This window comes from Salvelinus fontinalis, unplaced genomic scaffold, assembly GCF_029448725.1.
Source record: "Salvelinus fontinalis isolate EN_2023a unplaced genomic scaffold, ASM2944872v1 scaffold_0065, whole genome shotgun sequence".
NCBI classification, from domain to species: Eukaryota; Metazoa; Chordata; class Actinopteri; order Salmoniformes; family Salmonidae; genus Salvelinus; species Salvelinus fontinalis.
Window position 1 is genome coordinate 89,960 of NW_026600274.1, and position 16,895 is coordinate 106,854.

The window sequence follows — 16,895 nt, forward strand, 5'->3', positions numbered from 1 at the left end:
TTCAGTGTATTTTTTTATTTAATTACAGCTGCATAGCTAATGTTTTTATTTGGTGTACAAACACTTTTTCATACCAATATTGTACATACAAGTGATTGTAAAAGTTTTGTATATTTTGGTCTGGCCCATCGCGGGTTATCTGTATCCCCATACCACTTTATCATTCTCTTTTGCCTGACACTCGGCTAGCAAGGTGCCGGATAGCTGTGACTGCACCAAGGGTAACGTGTGTGTTGTCTCTTCGTGTGCAGGGCAAATAAAAAGATTTCAACGAGCAGACCATCAGTTGTGGCAGCGTCTTCATTAAGAATTACACAACGCAGAACGAACCACGCTACACATACAGAAATGGTTTGTTCAGACCAGTGTGGAAGAACTTGACTGTCCTGCACAGAGCCCTGACCTCAACCCCATCGAACACCTTTGGGATGAATTGGAACGATGACTGCGAGCCAGGCTAATCGCCCAACATCAGTACCCGACCTCACTAATGCACTTGTGGCTGAATGGAAGCAAGTCCCCGCAGCAATGTTCCAACATCTAGTGGAAAGCCTTCCCAGAAGAGGTGGAGGCTGTTATAGCAGCAAAATTGGGACCGACTCCATATTAATGAGAATGATTTTGGAATGAGATGTTAGATGAGCAGGTGTCCACATACTTTTAGTCATGCAGTGTATGTTTTAGATCAAACTCAATTTCTCAACACTAATCATTTTCGTCCGACTTTGCTGCCCTCCTATGGTGGAATTTAGAACTACAGTCCATTCTATTGGTTCTTTGTCTACAGATCATCACCACAAAGACTAACTGCATCCCAAATGTCACCCTATTCCCTATGTAGTGCACTAGTTTTGACCAGGACCTGGTATTTAGGGAATAGAGTACCATTTTTGATGCAGAAAATCCTATGTGGACGGCTGGTCCTTGTTTTGGTCCATTGTATTCATTCGGTGTCTAGAGATGGTCCGCACAAAGAGGAATCTGTCCTAATGCGTAAGGCTAGTCGTCGTTTTCCTCCACCCTGCTAGCATCAACTCCTTCTCCTCTTCATCACTGATACTAACAGAATCCTCTTCACTCTTCACCCCTGCAGCCAGTTCTTCCACTGTCCCAGTCCCAGGGTTTGGTAGTGAGCTGCTGTGACTTTTCCTCTGATGGGCTCGGAGGTTCTGGGTTCGTACGTAGCTCTTCCCACACTCCTCACAGCTGTAGGGTCTCTCTCCAGTGTGGGTCCTGAATCAATCAAAACATAAATTCATGAATTAATCAGTGTATCACAAATGTATTTAATAAAGCCCGTTTAAACATCAGTTGTTGTCCCAAAGTACTTTACCTGAAGTGAGCGACGAGGGCCGTAGCTTTGGAGAAGCTCCTCCAACAGATGGAACAGTCGTGTTTCTCCTCGCTGTAATAATAATAATAATAATAATAATAAATGCATTTTATGTGTAGACCACTTTTTATTACACGCAGAAATCACAAAGGTTACGTTTACACAGGCAGCCTAATTCTGATCTTTTGCCCAATTATTTGACAAACGAGCTGGGCCCGTATTCACAACACCTCTCAGAGTAGGAGTACTGATCTAGGATCAGTTTAGCCTTTTAGATCATAATGAATAAGATTATATGGACAGGTCCTAGATCAGCACTTCTACTCTGAGAAGTTTTGTGGCCCAGATCTGATGTGCATCAGCAACAGCGGTAGAAATGCTTTTTAAAAAAAGCCCTCAAATATGTGTGTGACTAATACTACAAGATAGGCAGACTAAAAAGGAGCCAGCAAAGACTAAACAGTAGAACATCTAAACTTAACATAGAACCAACCTGTGTGTTCGCTCGTGTTCTCTCAGTCGCCCTATCTGGGTGTAGCTCCTCCCGCACACAGAGCAGGAGTAAGGTTTTTCTCCGGTGTGCGTCAGCAGGTGTCTCTTCATAGCTCCTGAGTGAGCGAACCTCTTCCCACAGTCGGGGCAAGGGTAAGGTTTTTCTCTCGTGTGCACTTTCTGGTGGTCTCGGAGGGCTGTTCTTTCACGGAACTGTTTCCCACACACGGAGCAAGGGTACGGCTTCTCTCCTGTGTGGATCTTCATGTGTTTATGTAGAGCTGATAGCTTCTTACAGTCTCTTCCACATTCTGGGCAGCAGTGGGACTTCCTGGCTTCGCTGTCGGATCTGTGTTCGGAATTCTCTTCTGTCAAGTCAGATTTACAGTATTTAGGTCAGTGTCCCAATTGACACCCTATTCCCTTGGTGGTTCACTAGAGCCCATAGGGCTTTGGTCAAAAGTAGCACACTGCAAAGGGAATAGGGTGCCATTTGGAACAAAGCGAATTCTACATGGGTCACAACGACTTATCAATGAAAAGGAATCAAAGAACGTCATGTGGAATTCCATATTAGAACTGATCATTTAAGAGGCACTCAGTGGAGACAACAACCTGAGTGTCTCTTCTGGTGTCGCCGAAGGTTAGAGATGTTGGCAAAGTCTTTCCCACATCTAAAGCAGTGGTGAGACTTGGTCTTGGTGTTGTTGTGATTCTCCTGGTGTTGTTCAGGTTCTCCTGATGCGGAGGGACTCTCCACGCTGTCAGAAGGACGGCTGACACTCTGTCCTGTGTTGAGGAAACAGAAGGGGGTTAGATAACGAGTGAATCATCAACATTCTAACTGTCAACATTCTATCACTTACTGATACGATGACGATCCCAACCAATTTCTTCTCCGTCTGAATTGATCAGACCACCAATTCTCTCTTCTTCCACATCATCACCATCTTCTTCTTCATCTTCAACTTGGTTCTCAAACTTTTCAGAAACTGACTTCGGGCCCTGCAATGCTGTAGATCCAGGACCTGATGATTCAGCCAATACATCAACCACCATCTAGTTCACTATGTAGGATTCAGCCTGTACATCACCAACCATCTAGTTCACTATGTAGGATTCAGCCTGTACATCAACAACCATCTGGTTCACTATGTAGGATTCAGCCTGTACATCAACAACCATCTAGTTCACTATGTAGGATTCAGCCTGTACATCAACCACCATCTAGTTCACTATGTAGGATTCAGCCTGTACATCAACCACCATCTAGTTCACTATGTAGGATTCAGCCTGTACATCACCAATAATCTTTTACTTACTGAGGTAATCCCAATTAACTTCTTCTCCTTCGGAATTGATCAAACCACCCACTTCCTCCTCCTCCTCCTCTTCGTTACTATGGATATATGAGGTAGATGTTTGACTGCAGCCTTCACCGTTGCCTTGGTCAGGACCAAGAGAGCGTTTATCTTTGACGACGGTTCCCTAAATGGCAGAGGAGTCAGACAGTATGTTGAGTTAAGAGACTGTGATACTCTGATGAAATACGTGTATTTTTAAGCAATAAGGCACGAGGCGGTGTGGTGTATGGCCAATATACCACGGCTAAGGGCTGTTCTTAGGCACAACGCAACGTGGAGTGCCTGGATACAGCCCTTAGCCGCGGTATACTGGCCATAGACCACAAACCTCTAAGCTGCCTTATTGCTATTATAAAACTGGTTACCAACGTAATTAGAGCAGAAAAATGTACTGCTTTGTCATACTCGTGGTATACGGTCTGATATACCACGGCTGTCAGCCAATCAGCATTCAGGGCTCAAAACACCCAGTTTATAAAATGCTTTATCCTCTGTCATTTCTTTGTACTTTTAAACTGTACAAATGTTGTAGCCAAAAATCAATAAATTAATCCTGTCAGTGACGTCCTATTCCCCCATCTGGTTAGAATAGTCCACAGGTATAGTCTGATGATTTACCTGAGCGTCACCTCTAGCAGTCTGAAATCCTCCAGTAACAGCAGCAGACCCCTCTCCAGTGTGGGACGACCTCAGGAGCCGACCCCTCTTCATGGTAGCAGACCCATTATCTCCAGTGTGGGACGACCTCAGGAGCCGACCCCTCTTCATGTTAGCAGACCCATTATCTCCAGTGTGGGACTGTTTGTGTTTCCTCAGGTTTGCTGTTGAGTTGAAGCTCTCCCCACAGACAGAGCACTGGTAAGGTCTCTCCCCGGTGTGCATTCTGCGATGGACCTGGCAAGTCAGAATTTAATTCAAACGCATATTAGACGGGTCACAACTCACTTCACATCATTAAAGGGATAGAAAGAATGTAGGGAAAAGGGAATGTGGAGATAACTAGTGAACTACGTCGGTTGACATAATCCGCCTCTACCCTCCGTTCTATTGGCGAACGTGTAATCACTTGAGAACAAACTGGATGAGCTCCATTTCGAGACTATCATATCAACGGGACCTGAAGAACTGGAATATCGATGTTTGAGTCGTGGCTGAACAAAGATATGGATTATCAAGCTGTTTTTTCTATGCATCAGCAGGACAGAACGGCAGCGTCAGGTAAGCTCAAAGGGGGAGGTGTGTGTTTCTTAACAACAGCTGTTTGCTCGATCTCTAAAATTAAGGTTCTGCTCGCCCGAGTTAGAAAACCTCATGATAAGCTGTAGACCACACTATTTACCAATATAGGGCCATAAACAAGAAAACGAAAATGCTCATCCAGAGGCGGCGCTCCTAGTTGCCGGTGACTTTAAATGCAGGGAAACTCAAATCTGTTTAACCTCATTTCTACCATCACCTTTACTCCACACACAGAAACGCATACAAATATCTCCCTTGCCCTCCATTTGGCAAATCTGACTAGAACTCTATCCTCCTGATTCCTGCTTACAAGCAAAAACTCAAACCGGAAGTACCAGTGATTCGCTCAATACGGAAGTGGTCCGATGAAGTGGATGCTAAGCTACAGGACTGTTTCTCTTCAGCACAGACTGGAATATGTTCCAGGATTGAGGAGTTTACCACATCAGTCACCGGCTTCATGAATACGCAGACGACACTATTCTGTATACTTCTGGCCCTTCCTTGGACACTGTGCTAACTAACCTCCAAACGAGCTTCAATGCCATATAACACGCCTTCCGTGGCCTCCAACTGCTCTTAAACGCTAGTAAAACCAAATGCATGCTTTCCAACCATTCCCTGCCCGCACCCGCCCGCCCGACTAGCATCACCGCCCTGGATGGTTCCGAACTAGAATATGTGGACAACTATAAATACCTAGGTGTCTGGCTAGACTGTAAACTCTCCTTCCAGACTCATATTAAACATCTCCAATCCAAAATGAAATCTAGAATCAACTTTCTATTTCGCAACAAAGCCTCCTTCACTCACGCCGCCAAACTTACCCTAGTAAAACTGACTATCCTACCGATCCTCGACTTCGGCGATGTCATCTACAAAATAGCTTCCAACACTCTACTCGGCAAACTGGATGCAGTCTATCACAGTGCCATCCGTTTTGTTACCAAATCACCTTATACCACCCACCACTGCGACCTGTATGCTCTAGTCGGCTGGCCCTCGCTACATACTCGTCGCCAGACCCACTGGCTCCAGGTCATCTATAGGTCTATGCTAGGTAAAGCTCCGCTTTATCTCAGTTCACTGGTCACGATTACAACACCCACCCGTAGCACACGTTCCAGCAGGTATATCTCACTGATCATCCCCAAAGCCAACACCTCATTTGGCCGCCTTTCCTTCCAGTTCTCTGCTGCCAGTGATTACAGGCAACATCCCCACTGAGCTAAAGGGTAGAGCTGTCGCTTTCAAGGAGCGGGACTCTAATCCGGAAGCTTATAAGAAATTTTGCTACGCCCTCCGATGAACCCTCAAACAGGCAAAGCGCCAATACAGGACTAAGATCGAATCCTCATACATTGGCTCTGACACACAACGGATGTGGCAGGGCTTGCAAACTATCACAGATTACAAAGGGAAGCACAGCCGAGAGCTACCCAGTGACGCCAGCCTACCAGACGAGCTAAATGCTTTCTATGCTCACTTCAAGGCAAGCAACAGTGAACCTTGCATGAGAGCACCGGCTGTTCAGGACGACTCTGTGATCACACTCTCTGTAGCCGATGTGAGTAAGACCATTAAACAGGTTAATATTCACTATGCCCACAGGGCCAGACAGATTACCAGGATGCATACTCAGAGCATGCGCTGACCAGCTGGCAAGTGTCTTCACTTACATTTGCAATCTCTCCCTGAGCCAGTCTGTAATATATACATACGTATATATATATATATATACACGGGGGCCCCTCAGGGGTGTGTGCTCAGTCCCCTCCTGTATTCCCTGTTCACCCACGACTGCTTGGCCGTGCACAATTCCAACACCATCATTAAGTTTGCTGACAACACGACGGTGGTAGGCCTGATCACCGACGACAATGAGACAGCCTATAGGGAGGAGGTCAGAGACCTGGCAGTGTGGTGCCAGGACCACAACCTCTCCCTCAATGTCAGCATGACAAAGGCGCTGACAGTGGACTAAAGTAAACGGAAGGCTGAACATTCCCCCATTCACAATCTATGGAGCTGTAGTGGAGCAGGTTGAGAGCTTCAAGTTCCTCGGTGTCCACATCACTTAGGCTCTATCATGGTCCAAACACAGAACACATTCGTGAAGAGGGCACGACAACGCCTCTCCCCCCTCAGGAGGCTGAGAAGATTTGGAATGGGTCCTCAGATCCTCAAAAAGGTTTTACAGCTGCACCATCGAGAGTATCCTGACTGGGTGCATCACTGCCTGGTATGGCAACTGCTTGGCATCTGACTGCAAGGCACTACAGAGGGTAGCGCGTACAGCCCAGTACATCACTGGGGCCAAGCTCCCAGCCATCCAGGACCTCTATACCAGGCAGAAAGCCTGCTCTCTGTGCTAATGCACGGCAAGCGGTACCGATGCACCAGGAACCAACAGGACCTTGAACAGCTTCTACCCCCCCCAAGACATAAGACTAATAAATAGTTTGTTACTCTTTATTCCTAGTTACATGTACATATCTACCTCAATTACCTCGTAACCCTGCACATGGACTCGGTACTGGCCAAGTTATCGTTACTCATTGTGCTTATATAGCCAAGTTATCGTTACTCATTGTGTATCTAGTCTACACCTGTTGTCTACACCTGTTGTTTACAAAGCATGTGACAAATAAAATGAGATTTGAGTGATAAAAAAAACAATGTAGGGAAGTGTGGTAGTAATGGGTAAAGGACCTTGAGGGAGGACGCGTAGGAGAACCTCATCCCACAGACATCGCAAGATTGAGGTTTCTCTCCTGTATGTGTCCGCTGGTGGTCCTTCAGACGCTCAAATCGAGGGAAACTCCGTCCACACACGGAGCAGGAGTAAGGTTTCTCTCCGGTGTGTACCTTCTGGTGTTTTAACAGATTCCCTCGCTGGATGAACCTCTTCCCACAGACAGAGCAGTGGTAAGGTTTCTCCCCTGTGTGTGTCAGAAGGTGTCTCTGTAGGGTGATACCCCCTGTGGAGAAACCTCTACCGCACACGGAGCAGCGGAAGGGTTTCTCTCCACTGTGTGTGCGGAGATGTGCAACTAGCTTCGATGGTTTAGGGAACTCCTTTCCACACACCGAGCAGAGGTGAGGCTTCTTGGTTCTGCATCGTTTCTCCTGGATTTGTTGGTGTTGTTCAGGTTCTGCTGATGTCGAGGGAATCTCACCGCTAACAAAGACTGGGACAGGGCTTTTTCCTGTGTGGAGAAGTGGAGAGGTTAAACAATGGATCTGCGTCCCCAAATGACTCCCTATCCCCGACATAGAGCCCTATGGGCAAAAGTGTAGAGCAGGTTAAACAAATACTTAGCCGTTATGCTAACACTAGCTGACCGACTAACTAACACACACAGGCTGTGTCCCAAATGGCACCCTATTCCCTAAAGGGCTCTGGTCAGAAGTAGTGCTATGTAGGGAATTGGGTGCCATTTTTGGGACGCATCCTTCAACAATGAAGAGCTCAATCAAAAATCGTCATCATTCTGCCTCTTACTAGAAAGAGAATCGTGACCAATTTCCTCTCCGTCGGAATTAATCAAACCACCAAGTTCCTCATCCTCTTCTCTCGCCTCCGTCCCCTTTTTCAGTCCCAGAATTTTACCAAGCGACTCTTTGGGTTTGGGGCTCGATCGGTCACCAGGGTCCTAGAATGGAAATTTAATTAAATATATATATATTTTTTTAAACAAGATAGGAATAACAAAGCTCTTGGCCCTAACTACCTATGAAGGTTCCCTAGATGACAGAATATTGACGTCTCCTCTTGAAACACTTGAAGCACTGTCAGTCATAATTTAAATGGAACCCTATTCCCTATTTCCTATTCCCAAGGCCCAGGCTATTGCGATTTGGGACGTAGCTATAATTGTCTCACACCTTGCTGCGGTTTCGCTCCACCTGTCCACCATCTCCTGTGTGAGTCTGCTGGTGTTCTCTCAGGAGACCAGGCCGTGAGAAGCTCTTCCCACACACAGAGCAGAGGAATGGTTTCTCTCCTGTGTGAGACCTGAATCAAATCAAACTTTATTTAACGTGTATTTAAAATCACAACGCTTAACAATGAAATTTAGGAGATCAAAAAAACAACAGAAAGAGATTAATAAAGGAACATCAAATAAAAGAGATTACAAAAATAGTGAAATCATCGATTCAAGTCCATACTAACCTCTGGTGATCCCTGAGTCCTGAGGGTGTGAAGAAGCTCTTCCCACACACAGAGCAGCGGTGAAGTCTCTCTGCTGTGTGCTTCAGCTGGTGGGCCCTAAGATAAGATCAAAATAGATTAATTTTTTTAAATTTAAATAAAAAAACACTTCTGACTACTTGAAATGACCCTATAAACCTTAGAATTGATAAATAAAAAGCATAGTTTATACCTCAGGTTTCTCTGCTGGGTGTAGCTTCTCCCACACTCGGAGCAGCGGTACGGTCTCTCTCCCGTGTGCAGCAGTTGGTGTCTCTTCAGGCTGATCAATTATAAAGATAAGTTACAAGTTAGTTATATGTAGTTCAAGTTTTATTACACCCACATAGCAGCGAGTCAAAACGAACCAATGAACTCCATGAGCATGCAAATGGCATATGCCAAACTAAATACACATACATATATATATACATATATATATACTTAAAACTTCTTCGGGACAGGGGGCAGCATTTTCACTTTGGACGAATTGCGTGCCCAAACTGAATTTCCTCCTACTATGTCCCAGATGGTAATACATCCATATTATTATTACTATTGGATAGAAACCACTCTGAAGTTTCTAAAACTGTTTGAATTATGTCTGTAAGTATAACAAAACTCATATGGCAGACAAAAACCTGAGAAGAAATCCAAACAGGAAGTGAGAACTCGATTTTCAAAACAGTGCCAAATGATATCCCTTTTAGTTATGGATGAGCAAACACTTCCTAGGGCTTCCACTAGATGTCACCGTCTTTAGATTCTGGTTATATGATTCTACTATAAAGGAGGGGCTCATAGGAGCTATTTTACTGAGTGGTCTGCAGAAATTCTTGGTCTTATTGTGCGCGCTCACGAGAGAGAGTGCTCTCGTTCTAATGCTCTTTCTTCAGACAATGAAATTCTCCGGTTGGATCCTTATTGATGATTAATGTTAAAAACATCCTAAATATGGATTGCATACATCATTTGACTTGTTTCTACGACATGTAACGGAACTTTTTGAGTTTTTGTCTGAAGGGATTGCTCGTGTGTCATGAAAATGGATTACTGGGCGGAACATGCTAACAACAAGTGGCTAAATGATGGGCTTTATGGAACAAATCAGTCATTTATTGTCGAACTGGGAATCCTGGGAGTGCCTTCTGATTAAGTTATTCGAAGGTAAGTGAATATTTATAGTGTTTTTCTAGCTTCTGTTGACGCCAAAATTGCGGCTATTTCTTTGGCTAGATTGTGCTCTGAGCGCCGGTCTCAGATTATTCTTTTTCCGTAATTTTTTGGGGGAAATCTGACACAACGGTTGCATAGAGGATAAGTTTATCTTTAATTCTGTGAATAACACTTGCATCTTTTATCAATGTTTATTATGAGTATTTCTGCAAAATCACCGGATGTTTTGGAATCAAAACATTACTGCACGTAACGCGCCAATGTAAACTGAGATTTGTTTTATATATATATGCACATTATCGAACAAAACACACAATACATGTATAACATGATGTCCTATGACTGTCATCTGATGAAGATAATCAAAGGTTAGTGATTCATTGTAACTATATTTCTGCTTTTTCTAACTCCTATTGTTGGCTGAAAAAATGGCTGTGTGTGTTTGTGACTTGGCTCTGACCTAACATAATCATATGTTGTGCTTTCACTGTAAATCATTTTTGAAATCGGACACCATGGGTAGATTAATATGGCTGCAAGGCAAAGTGTTGAGTAGCCAGTGAAATCGTGCCCATTTCAAATGGCCTCCTACTCAAATCTTGCTCGTACAATATGAATATTATTATTATTTTTGGATAGAAAACACTTTCTAGTTTCTAAAAGAGTTGGAATTATTTCTCTGAGTGAAACAGAAGTCCTTCTGCAGCACTTTTCCTGACCAGGAAGTGAAATGTCAGAAATCGATGCTCTTTTCAACTTGATGCCTATACATGGTCTTAACACTTAGGAGTCTGCTGACACTCTATACGCCTTCCTATTGGTGTAAAGAGGATGTCAGAGAAGAATTTTTTTTGCTCCTCTTGGTCTGTGGTGGAAAAAAAACTATTTCTTTGACGTGACTGTCCACTTCCGGTACTCTGAAGGAAGTGGGATTGACTTCTGTTTTGCCTTGGTAACGAACGGCTAACGTCTCCGGCTCTAATTTTTTTTGATACATGTGACCATATCATCGTAATGTATGTTTTTTCAATATAATTTAATCAGATTATTGAAACTTTATTCGGGAGTTTTGCCGTGTTCCGTCCTCTGACTGTGTTTACGTTGGAGAAATTTATGCCACTCGGCTAGCGCCAATGCTAATTGAAGAGGGACATTTGCCATTCTGAATCGAAACAACGACTCATCTGGACAGAGTACACGTTCTTCAACATTCTGATGAAAGATCAGCAAAAGTAAGACCCATTTTATGATGTTATTTCATATATCTGTCGTGCATGTGAACTGGCCGTGGGCGCCCAATTATTTCTGTCTATTGTAGCTACGCTAATATAGCGATACATTTTGTTTGCGCTGTAAAACATTTAATAAATCGGAAATATTGTTTGGAATCACAAGATGCCTGTCTTTCAATTGCTGCAGACTATGTATTTTTCAGAAATGTTTTATGATGAGTAATTAGCTATTTGACGTTGGTGTCTGTAAATATTATGGCTGCTTTCGGTGCAATTTCGGATTGTAGCTGAAATGTAAACTATGGTTTATACATGAAATATGCAAATTTTTCTAACAAAACATATGCTATACAATAAATATGTTATCAGACTGTCATCTGATGAATTTGTTTCTTGGTTAGTGGCTATTTATATCTTTATTTGGTCGAATTTGTGATAGCACCTGATGGAGTAAGAAACTGATGGAGTTAGAAAAGTTGTGTCTTTTGCTAACGTGGTTAGCTAATAGATTTACATATTTTGTCTTCCCTGTAAAACATTTTAAAAATCGGACATGTTGGCTTGATTCACAAGATGTGCACCTTTCATCTGGTGTCTTGGACGTTAATGAGTGAAAGTTAAATATTTAAAAAAAATAGATTTTGAATTTCGCGCCCTGCACTTTGAGCTGGATGTTGTCATAAGTGTACCGGTGTCGGGCTGCCCCCGTAAAAGGTTAACAAGATGTTTATCTTTCATTTGCTGTATTGGACTTGTTAATGTGTGAAAGTTAAATATTTCAAAAAAAATATTTTTGAATTTCTCGCGCTGCCTTTTCAGTGGAATGGTGTGGGTGTTCCGCTAGCGGAACCTCTGAGCTAGAAAGGCGAAAAAGGACGGACCGGGGTTGTATTCACTAGGAACCAAAAGGATGCACACGGCCGTAACAGAGAAGGGATGACCTGTAGTCGTTCAATAAGAAACGCTTGTTTTCGCTTTCCTTTGCAAAACGTTTGTGCACTAATTAATACGACACTGGTCTACGCTGATAACAACAACACACCTGATCATCTGGGAGAAGGTGTTCCCGCAGTCGGGGCAGGAGTAAGGTTTCTCTCCGGTGTGAACAATCTGGTGGAGCGTCAGGCTCCCCTTCTGGGCGAAGCTCTTCCCACACACAGAGCAGGAGTAAGGCTTCTCTCCAGTGTGGATTCTCATATGGACTTGTAGCTTGTATGCAATGGGAAACTCCTTTCCACACACAGGGCAGGGGTGGGCTCTTCTGTGACAGCTGTGATGCTGTTTATGGTGTTGCTGTTTATGCTCTACGGCTGCAGGGAGACTCTCCTCAGTAGTCTCAGAGTGGTGGTTGTTAGAAATGTCTCCTGTGTGGATGAGGACAATAGTTTGGGTTAAATATACTAAAGCATAACTAACTAACTTAACATGAGAGCTGAAGGTCAAAGGATAATGAGAAATAAAAATAAAAAGCTAGCATCTGCAGTTGCTACATCCATTTTTGGACTTAAAATAAAAAGGAACTCTATGGCCATATTTGACCTCAACATTGTTGTCCAGGACTGTAGATCAAAAGCTAGGTATTCTTTGTTGTATCCGGATTTTACCATCAGTGGCATATTTGGGGGTAACCACGTTTCTTTAAAAACTAGAACGAGCTTCAGAGAGGAGCGAGGTCCTCTCTGCTTGCCCCGCCCCCTCGAATGCAGGGGAAAATGTGTGTGTTCCTAGTTAAACAGCCTTGAGACTGTAATCCTGAAGATCAACTGGAGAAGACATCCTAAACCAGCGAAGAAGACAGATAACAGCAGAGTAAGTGTTGTGCGCCAGCTAATGTTTCTATATTGAAAGGACATAACATTATAGTGCTGTTGTGAATCGTTAGTTCTGCTATCGTTACTTAACTTAGAGATCTGCCTAGTTTCTTTACATCTAGAGCTAGCGCATTGACATAACCTAGCTGGTAACGTAGAGAAAAGTAGTAGCATTGACATAGCCTAGCTGGTAACGGAGAGAAAAGTGGTAGCATTGACATAGCCTAGCTATTAACGTAGAGAAAAGTGGTAGCATTGACATAGCCTAGCTGGTAACGTAGAGAAAAGTGGTAGCATTGACATAGCCTAGCTGGTAACGTAGAGAAAAGTATTGTAACACTGACTTGAAAATTGCCATATTTGGCTGCTGGGTGTGCTCCCACAATAATATCGAGGCTTCATCCAGGTTGATGAGGAATATCTATCTCCTGATGGTCAGTACTAGAGGGTTTATCCAGGTTGATGAGGAATATCTATCTCCTGATGGTCAGTACAGAGGCTATATCCAGGTTGATGAGGAATATCTATCTCCTGATGGTCACTACAGAGGCTTCATCCAGGTTGATGAGGAATATCTATCTCCTGATGGTCACTACAGAGGCTTCATCCAGGTTGATGAGGAATATATATCTCCTGATGGTCAGTACAGAGGCTTCATCCAGGTTGATGAGGAATATCTATCTCCTGATGGTCAGTACTAGAGGGTTTATCCAGGTTGATGAGGAATATCTATCTCCTGATGGTCACTACAGAGGGTTTATCCAGGTTGATGAGGAATATCTATCCAGGTTGATGAGGAATATATATCTCCTGATGGTCACTACAGAGGCTTCATCCAGGTTGATGAGGAATATCTATCTCCTGATGGTCACTACAGAGGGTTCATCCAGGTTGATGAGGAATATCTATCTCCTGATGGTCACTACAGAGGCTTCATCCAGGTTGATGAGGAATATATATCTCCTGATGGTCACTACAGAGGCTTCATCCAGGTTGATGAGGAATATCTATCTCCTGATGGTCAGTACAGAGGCTTCATTCAGATTGATGAGGAATATCTATCTCCTGATGGTCACCACAGAGGCTTCATCCAGGTTGATGAGGAATATCTATCTCCTGATGGTCAGTACAGAGGCTTCATCCAGGTTGATGAGGAATATCTATCTCCTGATGGTCACTACAGAGGCTTCATCCAGGTTGATGTTCCTCTGGATGAACTGTAATAAATTGCAATCTTTTTTCAAATGGTATCTGTGTTTAAAAACATATTAAATGTAATACTAAAGTAGAATGGGATAAGACCAAGGGTTTATATCCACTCACTGCACCAGCTGTTGTTTACATAAATGCATAGGCCCCTCCCGCCCCGGGTTTTACCAGAGGCTACTGTTGCCTTGCCGATAGTGTATAACCCGCCAGCTGTATGTTCTTAACGTCGTCGTTCAGCCACGACTCGGTGAAACATAAGATAATACCGTTTTTAATGTCCCGTTGGTAGGATATACGTGCTTTCAGTTTGTCCCATTTATTTTCCAGCGATTGAACGTTAGCTAACAGAACAGAAGGCAAGGGCAAATTAACCACTCATCGCCTGATCCTCGCAAGGCACCCTGATCTTTTGCCTCAAAATCTCTGTTTCCTTCTCCAGTAAATCACAGGGATCGGGTCCTGGTCTGGTGTCTGCAGTATATCCCTCGAGTCCGACTCATTGAAGAAGAACTCCTGGTCCAATTTGAGGTGAATAATGCCAGTACTGATGTCCAGAAACTCTTTTCAGTCACAAGAGACGGAAGCAGCAACATTATGTACAAAACAAGTTACGAACAACGCAAAAAAACAAACAAAATAGCATGATTGGTTGAGAGTCGATAATAAGGCAGCCCTACCCTCATTCTCCTGGTTCCAATACCAATAAATAAATAAAAATAAGGAGGGGACTTGGGCTTGTATCTTCCTGGTATCCAATAAGGAGGGGACTTGGGCTTGTATCTTCCTGATATCCAATAAGGAGGGGACTTGGGCTTGTATCTTCCTGATATCCAATAAGGAGGGGACTTGGGCTTGTATCTTCCTGGTATCCAATAAGGAGGGGACTTGAGCTTGTATCTTCCTGATATCCAATAAGGAGGGGACTTGGGCTTGTATCTTCCTGGTATCCAATAAGGAGGAGACTTGGGCTTGTATCTTCCTGGTATCCAATAAGGAGGAGACTTGGGCTTGTATCTTCCTGGTATCCAATAAGGAGGGGTCTTGGGCTTGTATCTTCCTGATATCCAATAAGGAGGGGTCTTGGGCTTGTATCTTCCTGATATCCAAAAAGGAGGGGTCTTGCAGTGGGTGGAGCATCTCAAATAAAACCAAGTTCTATTTTAGCGCTTGGCTACACAGACGCTAGTTCATGTACGCGAGTGGTGTGGGTGAAATGATTGAATGACATGTACTGTATGTGTGCATTTCTTTTTGCACCGCTCATGCACGCAACGTGGCCGGAGAGGTTTGTGTGTAACAACTTGCTGTGGAGTTGTGGAGCCAAGCTGTGGAACGTTCCTTTAATGATATAAACCCATTGATTCTTGTAGAATATAACTTATTAATATTTAATGAGTTTAGTTCAACTGTCGTACCCCATCAGAACTCAAAATTATTTTGCTCCAATGTTTGTGAACAATGAACATTTTTAGCAAACACTGGTTAAAACTATACATTTTGATATCATAGATTGTCAGTCCTTGCATTCATAGCTCAGTCTATGCATTTGAGAGTGGTTACATTTCTCCAGGCCTGTTCCTCAGTTTCTTTTACCAAAACAGAGGCGGGGTGCCCGCTTTGTTATTGTTTTAATTAAGGACTCTAGCTTTAATGATTTATATTTTATAGGAGAAGCCCTCCTTACTTCGTTTTATTAGTAGTTGGTGTGTAACTAAACCGGTCTGACACAATCAGGCATGACTATGACATGTGACAGAACATGTACTCACCAAAAGCAGGATCCTCCTCCTCCTTCACTATGACCTTCAGTCCTGGTACACCAGCTTCAGCTTGACCCAGGCTCTCTCCAGCATGTGACAGCTGGAGTCCACCACTAGGGGGCAGCGTGACGGTCTCTTCCGCATGCACCTGCTTCCTGTGTCTCCTCAGACTGGAGGCAGTGAAGAAGTCCTTGTGACAGTAGGGGCAGCGGTAACCTTTTACCCCGGTGTGTGTCCTCTGGTGTGCCCTTAGGAACCCCGGCTGGGTGAAACTCTTCCTGCACTCGGAGCAGCTGTACGGTCTCTCCTCGGAAAAGCTCTGCTGGTGTCTCTTCAGGTCTCCCAGGGAGAGGAACCTTTTACCACAGTCGGGGCAGGGGTGTGGTCTCTCCTTGATGTGTACCTACACCCAGGACCACATTGGAAATACGTGTATTTAAAAGGAATATAGTTTATTAAAAAACGATCTGAGTTTTTGCTTTGGACAAAAAGTGCTCAATCTTGAAAACTTGACATGCACAAAATGGGGGGGGGTTGTAAATACCAAAATATATTGTTTGACTAAAGTGATCCTTTAGATCCTGGAATCTGTATTTGGTGAAACTGCCATGTCCATTCGGGATACTACAATAATAAAAAAGTTACTGAAAACAATGAACACTTTACTTTTCCCTCGGACATCATTGCACGTGCGCTAGAACACCATATGTTTTTGTGCTGCTGGACCCTCAACAACATTAGCGCCTGGGTGAACAGCGGCACCGTTTCCCCCCTTTACGGATTTCAGCTTTAACGCTTTCACTGTCCTCTGGGATTTCAGCTTTAACGCTTTCACTGTCCTCTGGGATTTCAGCTTTAACGCTTTCACTGTCCTCTGGGATTTCAGCTTTAACACTTTCACTGTCCTCTGGGATTTCAGCTTTAACACTTTCACTGTCCTCTGGGATTTCAGCTTTAACGCTTTCACTGTCCTCTGGGATTTCAGCTTTAACACTTTCACTGTCCTCTGGGATTTCAGCTTTAACACTTTCACTGTCCTCTGGGATTTCTTTGTACTTTTAAAATAGTTTTAAACTGAAAAACA

General features: G+C 43.7%; 1 protein-coding gene across 3 annotated transcripts in view; it reads right to left on the bottom strand.

Annotated features, from left to right (window-relative positions):
* Positions 1-16,895, bottom strand: part of LOC129842771 (zinc finger protein 721-like) — a 23,456-nt gene continuing 6,561 nt past the window's right edge. The window contains exons 5-19 of one of the 3 annotated variants that reach the window (XM_055911413.1): positions 15,821-16,214; positions 12,074-12,395; positions 8,817-8,906; positions 8,606-8,701; positions 8,317-8,446; positions 7,934-8,084; positions 7,141-7,637; positions 3,935-4,083; positions 3,808-3,877; positions 3,148-3,313; positions 2,692-2,853; positions 2,441-2,614; positions 1,827-2,193; positions 1,334-1,405; positions 1-1,233 (exon numbers count right to left, since the gene is read on the bottom strand). In XM_055911413.1, the coding sequence (XP_055767388.1) occupies positions 987-1,233; positions 1,334-1,405; positions 1,827-2,193; positions 2,441-2,614; positions 2,692-2,853; positions 3,148-3,313; positions 3,808-3,877; positions 3,935-4,083; positions 7,141-7,637; positions 7,934-8,084; positions 8,317-8,446; positions 8,606-8,701; positions 8,817-8,906; positions 12,074-12,395; positions 15,821-16,214 (3,087 nt within the window). In that variant the 3' untranslated portion in view covers positions 1-986. Of the gene's footprint in view, positions 1,234-1,333; positions 1,406-1,826; positions 2,194-2,440; positions 2,615-2,691; positions 2,854-3,147; positions 3,314-3,807; positions 4,084-7,140; positions 7,638-7,933; positions 8,085-8,316; positions 8,447-8,605; positions 8,702-8,816; positions 8,907-12,073; positions 12,396-15,820; positions 16,215-16,895 lie in introns of all 3 variants that reach the window. The other 2 variants (XM_055911411.1, XM_055911410.1) reach the window with 2 other exon arrangements.